This window comes from Pararge aegeria, chromosome 9 (genome assembly GCF_905163445.1).
Source record: "Pararge aegeria chromosome 9, ilParAegt1.1, whole genome shotgun sequence".
Classification (NCBI taxonomy): Eukaryota; Metazoa; Arthropoda; class Insecta; order Lepidoptera; family Nymphalidae; genus Pararge; species Pararge aegeria.
This window is the reverse complement of record NC_053188.1, coordinates 153,307-169,316: the sequence shown is the minus strand read 5'-3', so window position 1 is coordinate 169,316 and position 16,010 is coordinate 153,307. Positions and strand designations below refer to the sequence as shown.

Genomic DNA, 16,010 nt, shown 5'->3' with positions numbered 1-16,010 from the left:
GCTGTGTGGAGTGGCGCCGCGCGGCCCTCGGACCGGTCGATGCCGCCCCGCCCCGCGCCCCGCGCCCCGCCGCCATACGGGAGGCATCTGGTACCTACCTACTTGGCTGCATGGCCCTAATCATATTCTAAAGCGAGGAATAGTTAGTTAGATATTTTCTTTCTTCTTTCCCGATGAAGTGATACGAGTGTAGGTGCGGTGAGCAGAGTGCTCTACCCACTTCCGCTGAATTCCTATAAACTATGATATACCGGGTTGTATGTGGGATGTCACTTTCTATATTTCTAACCGACTTTCAAAAGAAGTCGTGTAGGAAGTAGGTAGTCAGTTAAATGCATTCACGATCGTCTCTATTGTGGAAGCGCAAGAAGCTCTCGAATAAGTCCTACGAATTCCATCGGCAACCCTACTTCGAAATATTAATTATTAGCGGAATGTAGTATGGAGCCCGTTCAAGTAGTACCTAACCTAGACATCGTTTCTAGTATTTATGAATACGATAGTACCTGTATTTGTTGGTTTGTAAATTTGTCTTACATTCATGCAGCAACAGAACAAAGGATTGGCGCGATTGTTTGCATAGTGATGACGGCCGAGTGGCGCAGTGGGCAGCGACCCTGCTTTCTGAGTCCAAGGCCGTGGGTTCGATTCCCACAACTGGAGAGTGTTTGTGTGATGAACATGAATGTTTTCCAGTGTCTGGGTGTTTATCTGTATATCATAAGTATTTATGTGTATTATATTCATAAAAAAATAATTATCAGCTATCTCAGTACCCATAACACAAGCTACGCTTACTTTGGGGCTAGATGGCGATGTGTGTATTGTCGTAGTATATTTATTTATTTATTTATTAATTAAAAATAAAATTAAAAATTAAAAATAGACATAGTGACCAAAACCTATTTATGCCAACAAAACCTGTTTCTTGGTACCCATGCCCTTTTAGCAACAGCTGCAGCCGGGAAGTCTGTGTAAGTGAGGACAGACTATTCGTATGTACCGTACATACAAATATGTAGTCCGTAGATGAGCTCAGTGGCGCAGTGGTCTTACAAATAGGGTGTAGGGTGGAGCGCCGGGTTCGATCCGCTCAGGGGCAATTTTGAGAACTAATTACATAATTTTCTGTACTCTGGTCCGGGAGGGGCTTCGGTCGTCACTTTATTTATCCAGACATTATTATACGGTTTTAAAAGAACTTTTTGTGGCAGAGCTGGTCCGGGGAAATAGTAGCAGTCACGCTTATTTCTGCCGCTGATCAGCATCGCAGTGTTTCGCGGCATTGCTGTTCCGCTGTGAGGGCGTGGTTACGGGTGTAACTACAGGCACAAGAGGCTTATGGTCTACGCCTCAGGCTGGCGGACACAAAGCCGCGTAGGTTAAAATCAATAAAACACATGTTTGCTTTAAAATGATTGTCGTTTACTCCACTATTTCTAATTTATACCAATATTCGGCGTCGGTGAACCGTTTGTATAACTACCTGCACTGGGCTTTAGTCTATGCCACTATGGCCTATGGTCGCTGTGAAGCGGACATGTCGTGAACTGGGCTGCTCGTATTTTATTTGAAACTAGCAGACCCCCGCGACTTCGCCCGCTTCTTCATCTTCAAAAAATAGTCGTATGTTGTCGCGGGCCGTTTTATAGAACTTTAAGGGACCATTACGCATAACTTTTACCGTTCATACATCGCACGCATCGGAATTTCTCAAAAAATGTAATTTTTGCAGTTTTCGCAACATTTCTCATAATTCATAGTAGCCGTTGGTCGTAGCGTGATGTTGTGACGCCTTCATAGATACTACCAATCCAAAAAAAAATTGGAAATCAAAACGGCATTTTCTGAGATAAGCGCGTTAAACCAAACGAACTCCAAAAAAAAAATTATTATATTACAACTATGCCACACGTCACACACAAACAACGTCAATCTCCGTTGCGCGGATTTTGAAAGACAAATGCGGATAAAATAGCGATGCTAGCTGTTTGCTTTTCCGGGATAAAAAGACCATATTGTATGTCTCTGCCAAATCGGTTCATTCGTTGTGGCGTTAAAGCGTAACAAACATCCATTTATCCATCCATACATACACACATCCATCCTAACGATTTTACGCATTTTTAATATTAGTAGGATGGTACGCATCCATTCGATCGTTGTCATATATGCCTTGCAATTTACTGTTATCTGTGAAGAGGTATGTCCTTTATCTCCGACAATATTTATCAGATCTTCATTTAATTCGAACAATACATGCTTCATAGTACCTATACACTTTCAAATAAAAAAAGAATTTTTAAAATCGGTTCGAATTTAAGGGAGCCATGAAGTAAAATTGATGAAAAAAAATTATCCCATTTCCCGGAGGTAACTAGGTTGTTTATGGGGATAAAAGTATCCTATATGTCGACCCGGAATCATCATCAGCTACCACTATACCAAATTGTATTTAAATCCGTTCAGTACTTTTCACGTGATGCTTTGACACAGACAAAAATTAAATAAAAATCTGTTTTGGACTCTGTATCGATTATAAAGCATCCCCCGGTCAACATTTTCAAAATACATTAAACTGGCTATTGCCCGAACTTTGTCTGCGTTTGATTTTGTTTTTGGATGTGGCATTCAATTTAATTGTAGTTCTAAAAAAAATTAAAGTATTCAGTATAGCTATGCCTTAAATGAGAGGTTTGCTGCCGTCCCCTGAGGAGTTCTGTCCTCTACCTCCAACCACATTCAGATCTAAACAAAGTTTGGGCAAAATTAAACACATATTATTAACTCTAAAGCACAAAAAAAAATATTTAAATCGGTTATAATTTGTCGGAGTTATGGTGTAAAATCGTCAAACACTATCATCCCCTCTCCCAAAGGAACAGAGCTTTAAATGTCGGGATAAAAAGTATCCTATATTACTTCTAACACTTCCAAAAATATGTGTACAAGTTTCATGAGTATCGGTTAAGTAGTTTTTGCGTGAAAGCGTAACAAACAAACTTACATTGACATTTATAATATTAGTAGGGATAGGGATAGGGATAGGGATAGGGATGTACAGAAATCTTCCAGTTACAGTTTTATTATAAGTATAGAATTTGGTTATATTTGTATAAGCTGTGTTAAATTAAATGTGATACAATGTTCTTGTTATGTGCAAATCAAAGCAAATATGTAACTAAAACAGTGACCACGTAAATAAAAAATCCATCTGACAGGTTTTCGTCCGACTAGAATTTAAAATCCAACGATTGTTACAAACTAACGACGTACATTTTACGTCCATAGGATGTAACTTATAAAAATAAAAATAAATAAATAAATAAATATACTACGACAATACACACATCGCAATCTAGTCCCAAAGTAAGCGTAGCTTGTGTTATGGGTACCAAGATAGCTGATGAATATTTTTATGAATATGATACACATAAATACTTATAATATACAGATAAACACCCAGACACTGAAAAACAATTATGTTCATAACACAAACATTTTCCAGTTGTGGGAATCGAACCCACGGCCTAGGACTCAGAAAGCAGGGTCGCTGCCCACTGCGCCAGTCGGCCGTCAAAAACATTATTTCACAACCAAATAAAACATTATTTTACAAATCTGGATTCAAAGTTTTATTAATCAGCTTATTGAAAACATGCCTTCAATTTTCTTTGCAAAAGTTGCTATTTCTAAGACTTACAGATATGCCAAATTGATATGTAATTGTATTTGTAGTACAAATCTGTAATAATACTTTGTATTAATCATTATAGCCTATTTCCTATAACTTTCTCATCATATATATATATATATATGTTTTTAATCCTCTCTCTCTCTCTCTCTTCTGTAGGTCATCACTTTTCCTTCAGTTATGTTTACCTACGGTTAGTTGTGTTTCACGGCCAAGTGCTTTAAAATGGTGCCACCAATAGAGCGGCCTAACCAGAAGAGCGGCTGCATTGGAAAAGCAATTTAAACTTTAAAATGCCCTCCGTGAACTAAAGACACTGAAACAACTTAATGCAGATTTAATGAGGGATTGTTCCCTGTGGAATGACAGTAAAGTGGAATTGAGATCAATCATTGTTGAGGCCTCCCAGCTAAAGGGTGAACTAGCTGACCTACATAGCGCTCGCACTCTGGTCTTAGAGGAGCGTGCTAAAAAAATATAGAGAATGGAAAGCCATGGTAGTCAGATATTCCTTTCAATACCAACAATGTTCTGGATGGCACTTAGATCTTTCATTAATTAACAGTATTATTGAAGCTAAATACCTAGTTTCTCATATTAAAGTATTCATTTTATAAAAGACATCATTAAAGCCCACCAACGTGCTTTAGAGCAGTGTTGTGGGTCTGTACTCTATAAACCTGTCTTCCCAAGGAGTGAAATAAAACAACTAGACTGACTCTAATACTGTATATTAGGCTTCTCTATGATTCATATTACTTGTTACCTTCAAATGACTCTACTACCAGTTCGGAATGCTGTCTTCGGCAGAGAAGACCACTGGCAAGAAACTCTACCGTTGCTCTTTTATTCAATCAATTAAAACAACTTATCAACACAATTACAACATTGTCATATGTAATAACGCTAGGCCCTTTGATACAAGACATATAAGACAGGTCAAACATAACTACTATTATCACTTATAACATCAGGACTTTTGGAACAAGTTGTTTGTATAGAGCAACCTCTGCTACATAAACTGTCGGTATAAAGTTATGCTAGGGCTCCATATATGATACCTAAATAAACCAAAAGATGATATATACTTATCTGATTGCAACATCAGGTACCAACATAGTACCAACAACTTATCTCAACTCCATCACCAATACATACGACTCTTGTTTCGTCACAACAATATATCCTTAAGTATATCGTTTCCATTATAAATCATCTATTCCCAATTTGTAACGTTCTATCCACAATACTTTAATTAATCTACTTTTCTCAATTAATTAATTAAACTCCGTGCTAACTTTTCTTTCCCGCCAATCGATCTTGTCCAACTCGCGTCTCCCGCCATAGATCCTATATTTTTCTTTGACAGTCTACTAAAGGCCATTATTCTATTTTCAATACACTATCAATGAGTATACAAACTATGATTTGTTGATATATTTAATATAATCATCGGGTTTATCATAGATAAAGTGCTATAATTCCCTATTTCCTAACAAGCGCAACCAACTCCAGGAGGCAGTGAATTCTTTTAACCAATGCATATCTACTTATGATGAAGCTGTAGGAAGAATTTCTATGTTGGAGGGTGAATTAAGTAGCGCACATAAAACTATTGATGACCTCCAATACCAATTACATATTGTTGAAATGCAATCAACAAATAATTGATAAGATGAACTGCTTGTTGCATCCTCAACAATGCCAATGTGCATCAATATGACTTCTTATAGCCCTTATTTTAAAAAAACAAAGCCACAACTAGATAGACCTTTTTAAATAGCTACAATAAAACAAAAATATACATTATTATAAAAAGCTCAAAATTGAATAAAAAACCAGAAGAAGGTTCAGTTTTACTTCATAAGTTGAATACCTTTTCTTTTTCTTTTCAAAGTAGCAGGGAAAAATATGAGACTGAAATCCAAACCTTAAATGATGTTATTCAACAGTAGAAAGACTCACTAAGAACTATGACTATTAAAATATATGAGCTGTCACAAAAGCAGATTAGTGTACAAATTCTGAGGCAGCTGGTGAGTGTGCAAGTGTCATTCCTGTCACTACACCATTAGATTATAACTTATCATGTGAGCATAAAAGACACATCTTAGTTCTAAGCGAAATGAGCAAATTTATAATATAAATTTTATTTATTTTATTTATTGTAAAGTCAACCTTCTTGATATTAATGTCAAGAAGTGTAATGTTATTACTTTTACCAGAAAGAAAAATCATATAATTAGTGATCATTACCTAAGCAATAGCTTGCGTGTTAGAGTGGATGAGCTGCGTGACCTGGGTGTACAACTTGATAGCAAGCTCTTGTTCAGGTCGCACATAAATATAATTACTAATAGGGCATTTGGAATGCTTGGTTTTATCATGCGTGTTACTAAGGATTTTAAGAAGACGTCAACTCTGGTTCTTTTATTTAATGCCTTAATACGTTCTATTCTTGAATACTGTTCAGCATGCTGGAATCCGCAGTATGACGTGTACATTGATGCAATTGAAAGGATTTATAATAAATTTCTGCGTTATATTAAACGTCGTAATTTAGTATGTGATCACAGTATATCTGCAACTGAAATTATATATATAATATGTATAATAATTGCTTGCTAGGTACTTACTCCTAAGCAATTGTGGTTAATGTTATCGTGTTATATGTATAACCAAGTTGTGGAAACTTCATTGGTCTATGTGATACAAAAATACGGCATTACTTTTATGTATAATTATACTGTTTGTTTCCCTTGAAAAGCTAATAAATAAATAAATAAATAAATTTATAACCTGACATGCCTTCATAGTGAGGCAGTTTTTTATTTTTTTTAATCAATGTATGTAACCTTTATTATTGGCTAGGGATACTTTTTATCTGTCAAAAAAATTTAAGAACATATAAGCTTCTTTATATTAGCTTACAATACAATTAAAAAGTCTATTGACAACTTTACAGATTGTACTATAAGTACAAATATTTCTGCTAATGACCCAAGTACTTGTTCAAGTACTAAGAATAATTCGGATAATTATTTAAACTAGATAGCTCCTTTGTCATATATGAATATTTTACATCAAAATATACAGAGCTTCACCGGTAAAGGATTAAAAATTGAACTGTTTGTAAAAAAAACTCAATATACACATACTGTGTATTACTGAGCATTGGCTCACTAAAGCACATCTAGCGGTTAACATAAGGAACTTCAAAATGTCAAGTGGGTTCTTTAGAAAGACTGCAATTCCTGGTGGCCTGTTGAACGCACTGTAGAACTGTCTTGTGTGGAGCTGGAGATATTTTTAATAGTGTGTGTGTGTGTATTTGTAATAGTAATAAAACTACGAATAGTTTCCTCAAGTTATTTAAAGCTTTAATTTAAATTATACTTTCAGTGAACCTACAAGAATCATAACAACCTCAGCATTATATTTAGATTTTTCTCTACTGTGATATAATATAGGTAAGTAGATAATAAATAATTATTGTGGCCAACAAATATAAATAAAAACGAGCAAATCGTCAAGTGTAGGCCGATAACTACGAGCAAATTGATAGGATTCAAAGGTGAAATATTATCCAAAATTCCTGCCCTTGTCATTAAAAACGTCATCCCGACAGCCTTTATGGTATGCTCTTTAATATTATAGAAAATGAATTTAACAAAATATTCAATTTAAAATATGTAGATTTTAATAAAATAAAGTTTAGCGATTGGGCAACTATTGGCATACACAAAGGTTGTATGATGGTGACAAACAATATAACCATACTCCAAGTTTAATCCAACACATAAAAAAATACTCTAATACGTTTAAGAACGTTTGCTTTCATCTTAAGTCGCAAAGTACAAACGACCTTGAAAATTATTAATAATGAAACTGGGAAAGCTAAATCTCGCGACGTAAACTTTGAATTAATTATTAATGATAATAAAGTAACCGCCTTAATTGAGGTTGCAAGTACCTTTGAATTTTTTTTTCCGAATGTCCATATTATGTTAACTGACTCACTTAATTCTTCACCTACTACAGCTCAGAGTTTATTAAGAAACAACGTTAAGGAGTGCAATGTTTTATTTGATTTTAAACATATGATATTCGCATCGGATATAATAAAGAATTTTAAGTTGTTAAAACTGAAAAAAAAAATAGGTGATCTATGGTGTATGTTTGTGTTATATCTAACATTATAGACCGTTAGATACCAGCTCTTAAAATAAATTTTATTTAAATTATACATCAACTTTTAAATGACTTCAATGAAAATAACTTACTACATCCGGAGCAGTACGGATTCACTAAGGTCGCAGCAGTACGGACGCAGGCGCTAAACTTTTTAAAACATGTTTACGATGCCTGGAAACGTTCGCAGAATGCCATTGGTGATTTTTGTGACCTTTCCAAAGCATTCGATTGTGTTGATCATAAAACCTTTGTTTTATGGTTTAACCTTTGATTGTTAAAAAAACGTTGCACTTAATTTGGTTGCCTCTTATCGCAATAACAGAACCCAAAGAGTATGCATAAAATACATTAAGTCGCAGGGGGTCGTCTAAGTCAATGGGTGTCCCACAGGGTTCAATTTTTTATTTTTGGTGTATATAAATGATCTACCACACAATGTCAGTGACACTTGGTACATTGTACTGTTTGCAGATGACACATCCCGAATTTTTAAAACTGATTCCGCCCCGCCCGCGAAGCCAACCCCGAACGTGCCCTCACGGAACCGGAGCGCACGGCGCTGTGACGCAATCCCCTGCGCTCCACTGCCGGCCGCGCCCGTGTCACGGAGCCGCCGGCATCTAATCGATCGTCGAATCGATTTCTGTAAGGGAATCTCACGAGAAAGATCTCTTTCTCTCAAAATTAAACAGTGGGATCAGAACTGGAAGCGAGGGTTTGTTCATATTAAAAGATTATATACAAAAATAATGATAGTATAATAGCTTAAATAAGTTAATAACAAACTGTTTCCAACGCTCTGGCGCCGATGGGCGCGCCCTCCGAGGGCGCTACGACGCTACGAACTCGCACATGCTCGCCGCACGTACCGCACGCACCACGCCACACGCGCCGCACGTACCGCACGCACCACGCCACACGCGCCGCACGTACCGCACGCACCACGCCACACGCGCCGCACGTCGCCCTACAGGCTCGACACGAAGTGCCACTTGTCCACTGCAACGAAGTTAGATACTTCAAGATACCCGTTAACGGGGACAGATGGATCAAAATAAAAAAAATGTTTAATATTTACATTACTTTATTTTCTCTGTTTTATCAATTTTATTCAGTAATAGCTGTTGTACGCGGCTTTGTACAATTGAATGATTGAAATTACCGGAATGAGTCCGCAGACTTCGACAATTAAAAGTGTACACTGTCAAACCTTTTTTGACAAAACTGAAATACCCACTATAGTTAACTTCACGGTGTCGGTTTCCGGTGACGGTGCGCGCGCATCGTAAACAGTCCGCTGGCGGACGATGTATTCCCCTCTCACTCGGTTTCACAACTAACTTCATCCCGTTAGAATCGTGAAACCATGTGCGCGCGCATTTCGTCACATCGAATAATTTCAATCCAACGATTTTTCCTAACGCCGCTATTGAAATATTCTGTCTGTTCGCTGAATAAATTGACAGTGAATATGTCAAGTGTAGTGTGTATGTCGGTCGCTCGTCACCCACCGTGCGGCGGCAGCGGCAGCGGCGGCGCGGCGGGCGGCGCGGCGCCCAGCACGCGCGCCGCCTCCGCGCGCGGCACCCGCGCCGCGCTGTCCGACACGCTCACGTTCATCCTGCACACACACACATGCGGTCACGGTACGAAGCCGACGACGCCGAGCGGGCCGCGCCGGGCACTCACTTGCAGATGTCCGCGGAGTCGGGCGCGTCGCCGCGCATCAGGCCGCGCCAGGACTCGTGCACCTGCGGACAGAGCGGCCGCGTCACTACGGGCTAGATGACCGCGACAGGGATACGGAAGCGTTCCCGGACAGCCGCAGTCCGCCGGCGCGACGTCGGGGAGCACTCGCCTCGTCCACCACGCGGTGCGCGAAGGCCGCGTCCTGGAACTCGGCGTCGAAGGCGAAGGCGTTGGGCGGCTTGCCGTCGGGCAGCTTGTAGAGGCGGAACCACTCCACCGAGGCGCGCAGCAGGCCGGGGAAGAGCGCCTCCACGTCGCGCGGGCCGGCCAGCGCGGCGGCGGCGGGGTCCTGCGCGTCGATGGCCAGCAGCTTCCAGTCCGTCTCGCCCTCGTCCAGCAGCGCCAGCGCGCCCAGCAGCTTGACGCGCAGCACGTCGCCGCGCGCCGCCACGCGCGAGCCGATCTCGATGACGTCGACGGGGTCGTTGTCCCCGCGCGCGCGCGTGGCCGCGTCCACGTGGCGCGGGTCCTCCCACGTCTGCGGCAGCGCGCCGTAGTTCCAGATGTAGCCGCGGTGCGGGAACACGTTGGCCACGAAGCGCAGCGCGCCGCGCTTGGTGTCCTGGCGGATGGGGTTGAGGGGCTCGGCCAGGCTGAGCTCCATCTTGGCGTTGGTCCAGCGCGGCACCTCCACCACCATGTGCGCCAGGCGCGCGCCGCGGTCGGCCCACAGCGGGATGTCGTGCAGCGGCGAGACGGGCCCCGCGGCGTCCCCTGCAACGGGCGCGAGCGGTCACCGAGGGGCGCGAATATATGGCGAGTCGAAGATATACGAGAGCGAGTCGAACTGACGAGCGACGCGAAGCGCGGAACGATGTTGAACGGAATCGAAATCGACAACATAGAAATGTTGCGTTTGACCCCTTTCGAGCTGCATTCAATTATAACGTAGAAATCGAGTACAGTTCAAAACAAATCGTTTCTATTGGACCTTGAATGTTGAATGAACGCTGTATGCTAATATTGCAAGGCATTTAAGTTTAAAAATTAAGCTCCTGGATTGTGTTGCGCGACCGGTCAATTCAAATTGACGCCATTGGTATACCGCCATAATAATACAGTCTTAGTGAGACAAAATCTTACTCTTTATAAACAAAACGGTGATATTAACAATCGACTTACCGGAAACGGACGTAGATGGGTGATATCTGCATATCATCTGCGAAAGGTGCAGAACTCCTTTGTGGGGTTGATACGCTTACGGTTATATACGCTTTTATAACATGATTCCTGAGGTAATTCTGGACTTACCAAGGCATACATTTAAAAAATGTGTAAATACACATCTAGTACAGCGAGGGTACTACACATTTGTTATAAAAAAAACTGTTACTGGACGATTTCTGTACATTTAATATATTTTGAAATTTTTGATCGGAGGATCCTTTATAATCGATACTGAGTTCGAAACAGATTTTTATTTTATTTTTGTCTGTCTCTCTGTCGGGCTGTTTTCTGTCCGGGCATCACGTGAAAACTACTGAACGGATTTAAATAAAATTTGGTAAATTGGTAGCTAATGTATCGGGTCGAAATATAGGGTACTTTTTATCCCGATAAACAATAAGTTTCCTCCGTGAAATGGGATAAAAGTTCTTATCAATTTTACTTCATAGCTCCGTTAATTTTGAACCTATTTTAAAAATTCTTTTTTTATTTGAAATCGTATAATATCAAGCATGCATTGTCTTATTTTGATGAAGATCTGATAAATATTGTCGGAGATAAAGGACATAACTCTTCACGAATAACAGCAAGTCGCAAGGCATTTGGGACAACGATCGAATGCATATGCGTACCATCCTACTTAATAATGCGAAAGTTTGTGAGGATTTGTGTGTATGTAAAAACTATAATAATGACAACTTACTAACTCAGTACAGTAGGTACATAGCTAGGATGCGATGATTATTATGTTAGTATCAGATCTATTCTAGCTTCTCGATTGACTCATACGCGGACGAAGTCGCAAGGGTCCGCTAGTTTTAAAAAAAAAAATACTTATTAGATATATAGAGAATACTTATACTACATTAGTTTGGATATAACCTGTTAGGGCTGATAATAGTTTTCTACAGATTTTTTTCATTATAAAGTATGCAAATCTGAAATTTAGAAATTAATTTTCTTTTGAAGCATAGACATATCAGTTAAGAAAAAATAAGCCCAGATCTACTCCTAAAGCGGTAAAACCGGGCTCGCAAGTTTGTAGGAAGGTCCACGGGAAATAGCTGTTTGTTGGTTGATTTTTTCAAAACAAATCTACTTAATTTGTTTGTGAGTTATCACAGAAACTGAGAGATCTTAAACTAAATTTTGATTTATTGTGCAAAGGATGGATCTTAGAATAATAGACAGGGTTCTTTCAATCCGTGAAAACTTAATATTGCTATAAATTAAAATGTAGTTTGTCGGTTACTCCTTTGCTCAAACAGCCCCCTTTCATTTATAATTAATTTGAACGGAAAAGATACAAGAAGGCTGAGTTAAATAGTGGTATGGATAAAAAATAACAAGTAAAAAAAGATTTGAATAGATAGTATACAATTTATCACATATTATATAAACTTGTAATACCTGCCACTTGATAATATATATGATAAGTAATATTTGAAATGATAAAATATCATAATAAGTAAAAACTGTTTCATGTCACACAAGCCTCCTGCAAATGTTTATTTAGTGGAGTTGACTCACACTCTCCAGCACAGGAAGTCCAAACAAACTACCAAGTGGACACTTAACATTGAAATATTTTATTACCCGCCGCTTAAAGGTCGGATTTGATCCTATAAGCCCTCACATTTGTCTACTGCCTAGCCAAAAGAGCTTGAGAAGCTGACAAGTCCAAATGTCACCTACACTAACATGATCTTCTATTGTTACTGAGCCACTTAATCCTTACAATTGTGCAATGTGAAGTCTAGCTAGCAGCATCTTTATTGAGGTGGAATATAGAACCATCTCTATTGTGTTCAAAATAAGGAAAAACCAGCAGGACCAATTCAGAGTCTATGAGTTCCATACTTTGGAAGGGAACATATATTATATTATTTTGTAAAATAATTACCTGACGGATACAAACATTGTTTTTATGAGGGGACGCCTGCCATTGCCAGTCTGGTGATCTGTCCCCGTTATAGGCACTAAGATGACTGATGAATATTTTTATGAAAATGAATATTTGTATATAAAATACTGATAATATACAGATTAACACCCAGACACAGAAAAACATTCATGCTCATCACACAAATATTTTCCAGTTGTGGGAATCAAACCCACAGCCTTGGACTCAGACAGCAGGGTTGCTGCCCACTGCGCCAATCAGCCGTTTTTTATACTTAATATGGAAATAAGAACAGTTTAGGAACATACAACTAGTAAACTCCCGTCATTCAATACCAAAGTGAAAATAGTCCTAACCCAATATAAAATTGTAATGAAATCTTAAGTAAGATGAGTAATCAAATTTGTTTTTAACTGAAAATGTTAAACTTTTTTACCTATAACTCACTCTGGGCCAGTGTGCTGGACTACAGCCTTAACCCCAGTAGTTTAACCTTAGTTCTCATTGTGTTAACAAACCCTTGCCTTGTAGTAGGCATGAAATGATGATGAGGAATAATGGCTTTTACTTATGAGAGAGACCCAGGCAAAGTTGCACCATGAAACAGCTGCATGTGCTCTCTGTACAAAACAACAACAAGGGGTGGACACCCAATTTACTAATTGCAGGCTGGTGGCACTGAGGATTTCTTAACAGAAAATAACCTAACAATACCAGAACAGACCCAGGAATTAAATCTTGAACTTCAGGGTCTGCTTGTCATGTACAGTGGAATATGCAGATCAAAAAGTTATGAAAAGAGTATAATTCCAATTTTTTATTGAAATTGCAATGGACATGATGAATGTTGTCTTCTGATTACCAAAAATACTGAATATACTTGTTTTCAGAGAACTGACTCGAACACCAAAATACTGACTTCTGCTGATTATATTGACTCAAAACTAGTCAATATAATAAGCAAAACCTACCACACTGCTATAATGCAGGTTGACAAGCAGATATTGATTGTTAACACATTTACTTAAATAGCTCAGAACATATTTTGATCCAGTATATTCAAAAATGGTCATGGTGGTGAGTTTAATTTCTCTCTGCTGTGAGAGAGATCACCAACAACGGGGCTTTTGATAATGGTAATATCAATATGCTTTTATACATTATCTTATAAGACTTATAATAATTTAATTATTATTCATAATAAAGATAATGATTCAAGAAAAGTAAATTATTCATAGATAAGATAAGAGTAATAACTTGTACACAAGATATAAAATGCTCTGCAGAGAATATTTTATTAAAACACATAAACAAAACATCTTGGTGAAGTTACCCTAGGATAAAAGGAGCCTAATGACAGTCTAATGTAAATACACGGAAAACCTAGATGCAGACATTCTATTCACAAGGTTAAACTAAAAATACTTTCAATCAATCATTCAAGCTGCAATTATTAAATGTTTAATGTCTAACAACTACATATCTATATGAAATTTTGGTTTTCTGGCACTAGAACCTCTTACTTATTATATAAGCATGCTACACATATCTTTATTTTTCTTGTACAATAACATCTGTAATTCAACCACCCCAGTTTGCATAAATAACGACAGTCTCAGTCCTGTCCTCAGTCTTGACCTCCACAGTTATGGTTACTTCGAATTCATCTCTCAAGCAATTGTTTTCTGCAATGTGTTACTATCTTATAAAAACGTATTTAGGTGCGCAAATATTACTACAGTGTCAGGTATAACAATCAGGTATTGACTTTGTACAGACATCGGCACGAGCGGCACGTGCGGTCGCCAGGAGCCCACACTGTGACGTTACACGCAGTCGGTCGAGGCTCAGTTCTTGACACGTCGGCGAGTGCCGGGTCAGGGCCTCGCACAGCGCACTGCGGAGTGCACGCATTTCGACCCGGACACGGAAGTGATCGCGGCCGCTGTAGGTACTTGATACTTACTAAAGAACACGCGGTAGTCCGGCGAGTAGGGCGAGCCCCTTTCCTCGGCGACGTACGTCGAGGCGCTGGCTGGATTGTCGGCTGTAGACGTCATGGCGGAGCGAGCACTGGGAGTCGCTAGCAGCCTGCACAGCTGTTTCACGAGTGACAAGCTGCGCCGCGACGGCGCTGCATAATAAATGCGCGTCGCTGACATGCTGCGGAGTGCTAGCACCGATTGACACTGACAGTTGACATTCGTAAAGACGTTCAAAAATAGACCACAATAGTGCCATACTAATTATTTATAAAATTCATAAAGATAAGAATAAAGGTTAGCGCTTTTACAATTTTTGCCACGACACATATGCCATTTACAGAATACTAGCTGTTGCCCGCGACTTCATCTGCGTTTGATTTTTATTTTTGATGTGGCATTCAATTTAGTTGGAGGTCTAAAAAAAATTAAAGTATTCAGTATCGCTAAGCCTCAAATGAGGGGTTTGCTACTGTCCGCTGAGGAGTTCTGTGCTCTATCTCCAACCATATTCATCAGATCTACACAAAGTTTGGGAAAAATTAAATACATATTATAACCTCTATAGTACAAAAATAATTATGTAAATCGATTATCATTTGACGGCGTTATGGTGTAAAATCGTCAAACACCTTCTACCCCTCTCCCAAAATAACTGACCTTAATTTCAGGATAAAAAGCCCCCTATATTAATTCTAATACCTTCAGAAATATGTGTAAAAGGTTGATGATCGGTTTAGTAGTTTTTGCGTGAAAGCGTAATAAACAAACTTACATTCGCATTTATAATATTAGTTGGGATTGCCCGCGTTTTCATCTATGGTTTTTTGGTTTAAAAGCATCACGTAGGAACAGTAATTTATTTGGGAGATGTGTGGCATAAAATTTAATTTAAGTTTATTTCTGCAGCTGTTTTGTTTAGATGTAGTATTTAATTTTTTTTAAGTCGTAATAACTTCAAAAGTTTAAAATTTATGCAAAATCTAACACTTTATTTCCACCGACAATTTAATAAAATTTTAGAGCACAAATCTTATATTTATGATATGTATTTTCATTATGGCGCCTTAAATATTCAACAAATTACCCAGCGTCACTAGCCGACAGCAACATGAATATTGCAGGGTTAAGAAAAATCTTGGTTGTAAATGTTAATATGATTGATTTAATAATATGTTACTATGTTATTATACCATCCAAGAATATTTACTAGACACAATATTATAGTGTTAGCAAATCTGCCTTTGTATATACCAACTATACGTAAGGTTCAAGGAAAGGGTATCTTCTTTTAGACTGGTCAAAATAATGCATAATCTGT

General features: G+C 38.8%; 1 protein-coding gene across 1 annotated transcript; it reads right to left on the bottom strand.

Annotated features, from left to right (window-relative positions):
* Positions 1 to 8,777: 8,777 nt before the first annotated feature.
* LOC120626303 (inorganic pyrophosphatase) lies at positions 8,778 to 14,885 on the bottom strand. The gene is made up of 5 exons (XM_039893772.1): positions 14,674 to 14,885; positions 9,747 to 10,351; positions 9,578 to 9,639; positions 9,400 to 9,509; positions 8,778 to 8,887 (listed from the first exon to the last, which is right to left on the bottom strand). Exons 1-5 carry the CDS (start codon positions 14,867 to 14,869, stop codon positions 8,856 to 8,858), a joined length of 1,005 nt encoding a protein of 334 aa, XP_039749706.1. The 5' UTR covers positions 14,870 to 14,885; the 3' UTR covers positions 8,778 to 8,855.
* Positions 14,886 to 16,010: the final 1,125 nt, after the last annotated feature.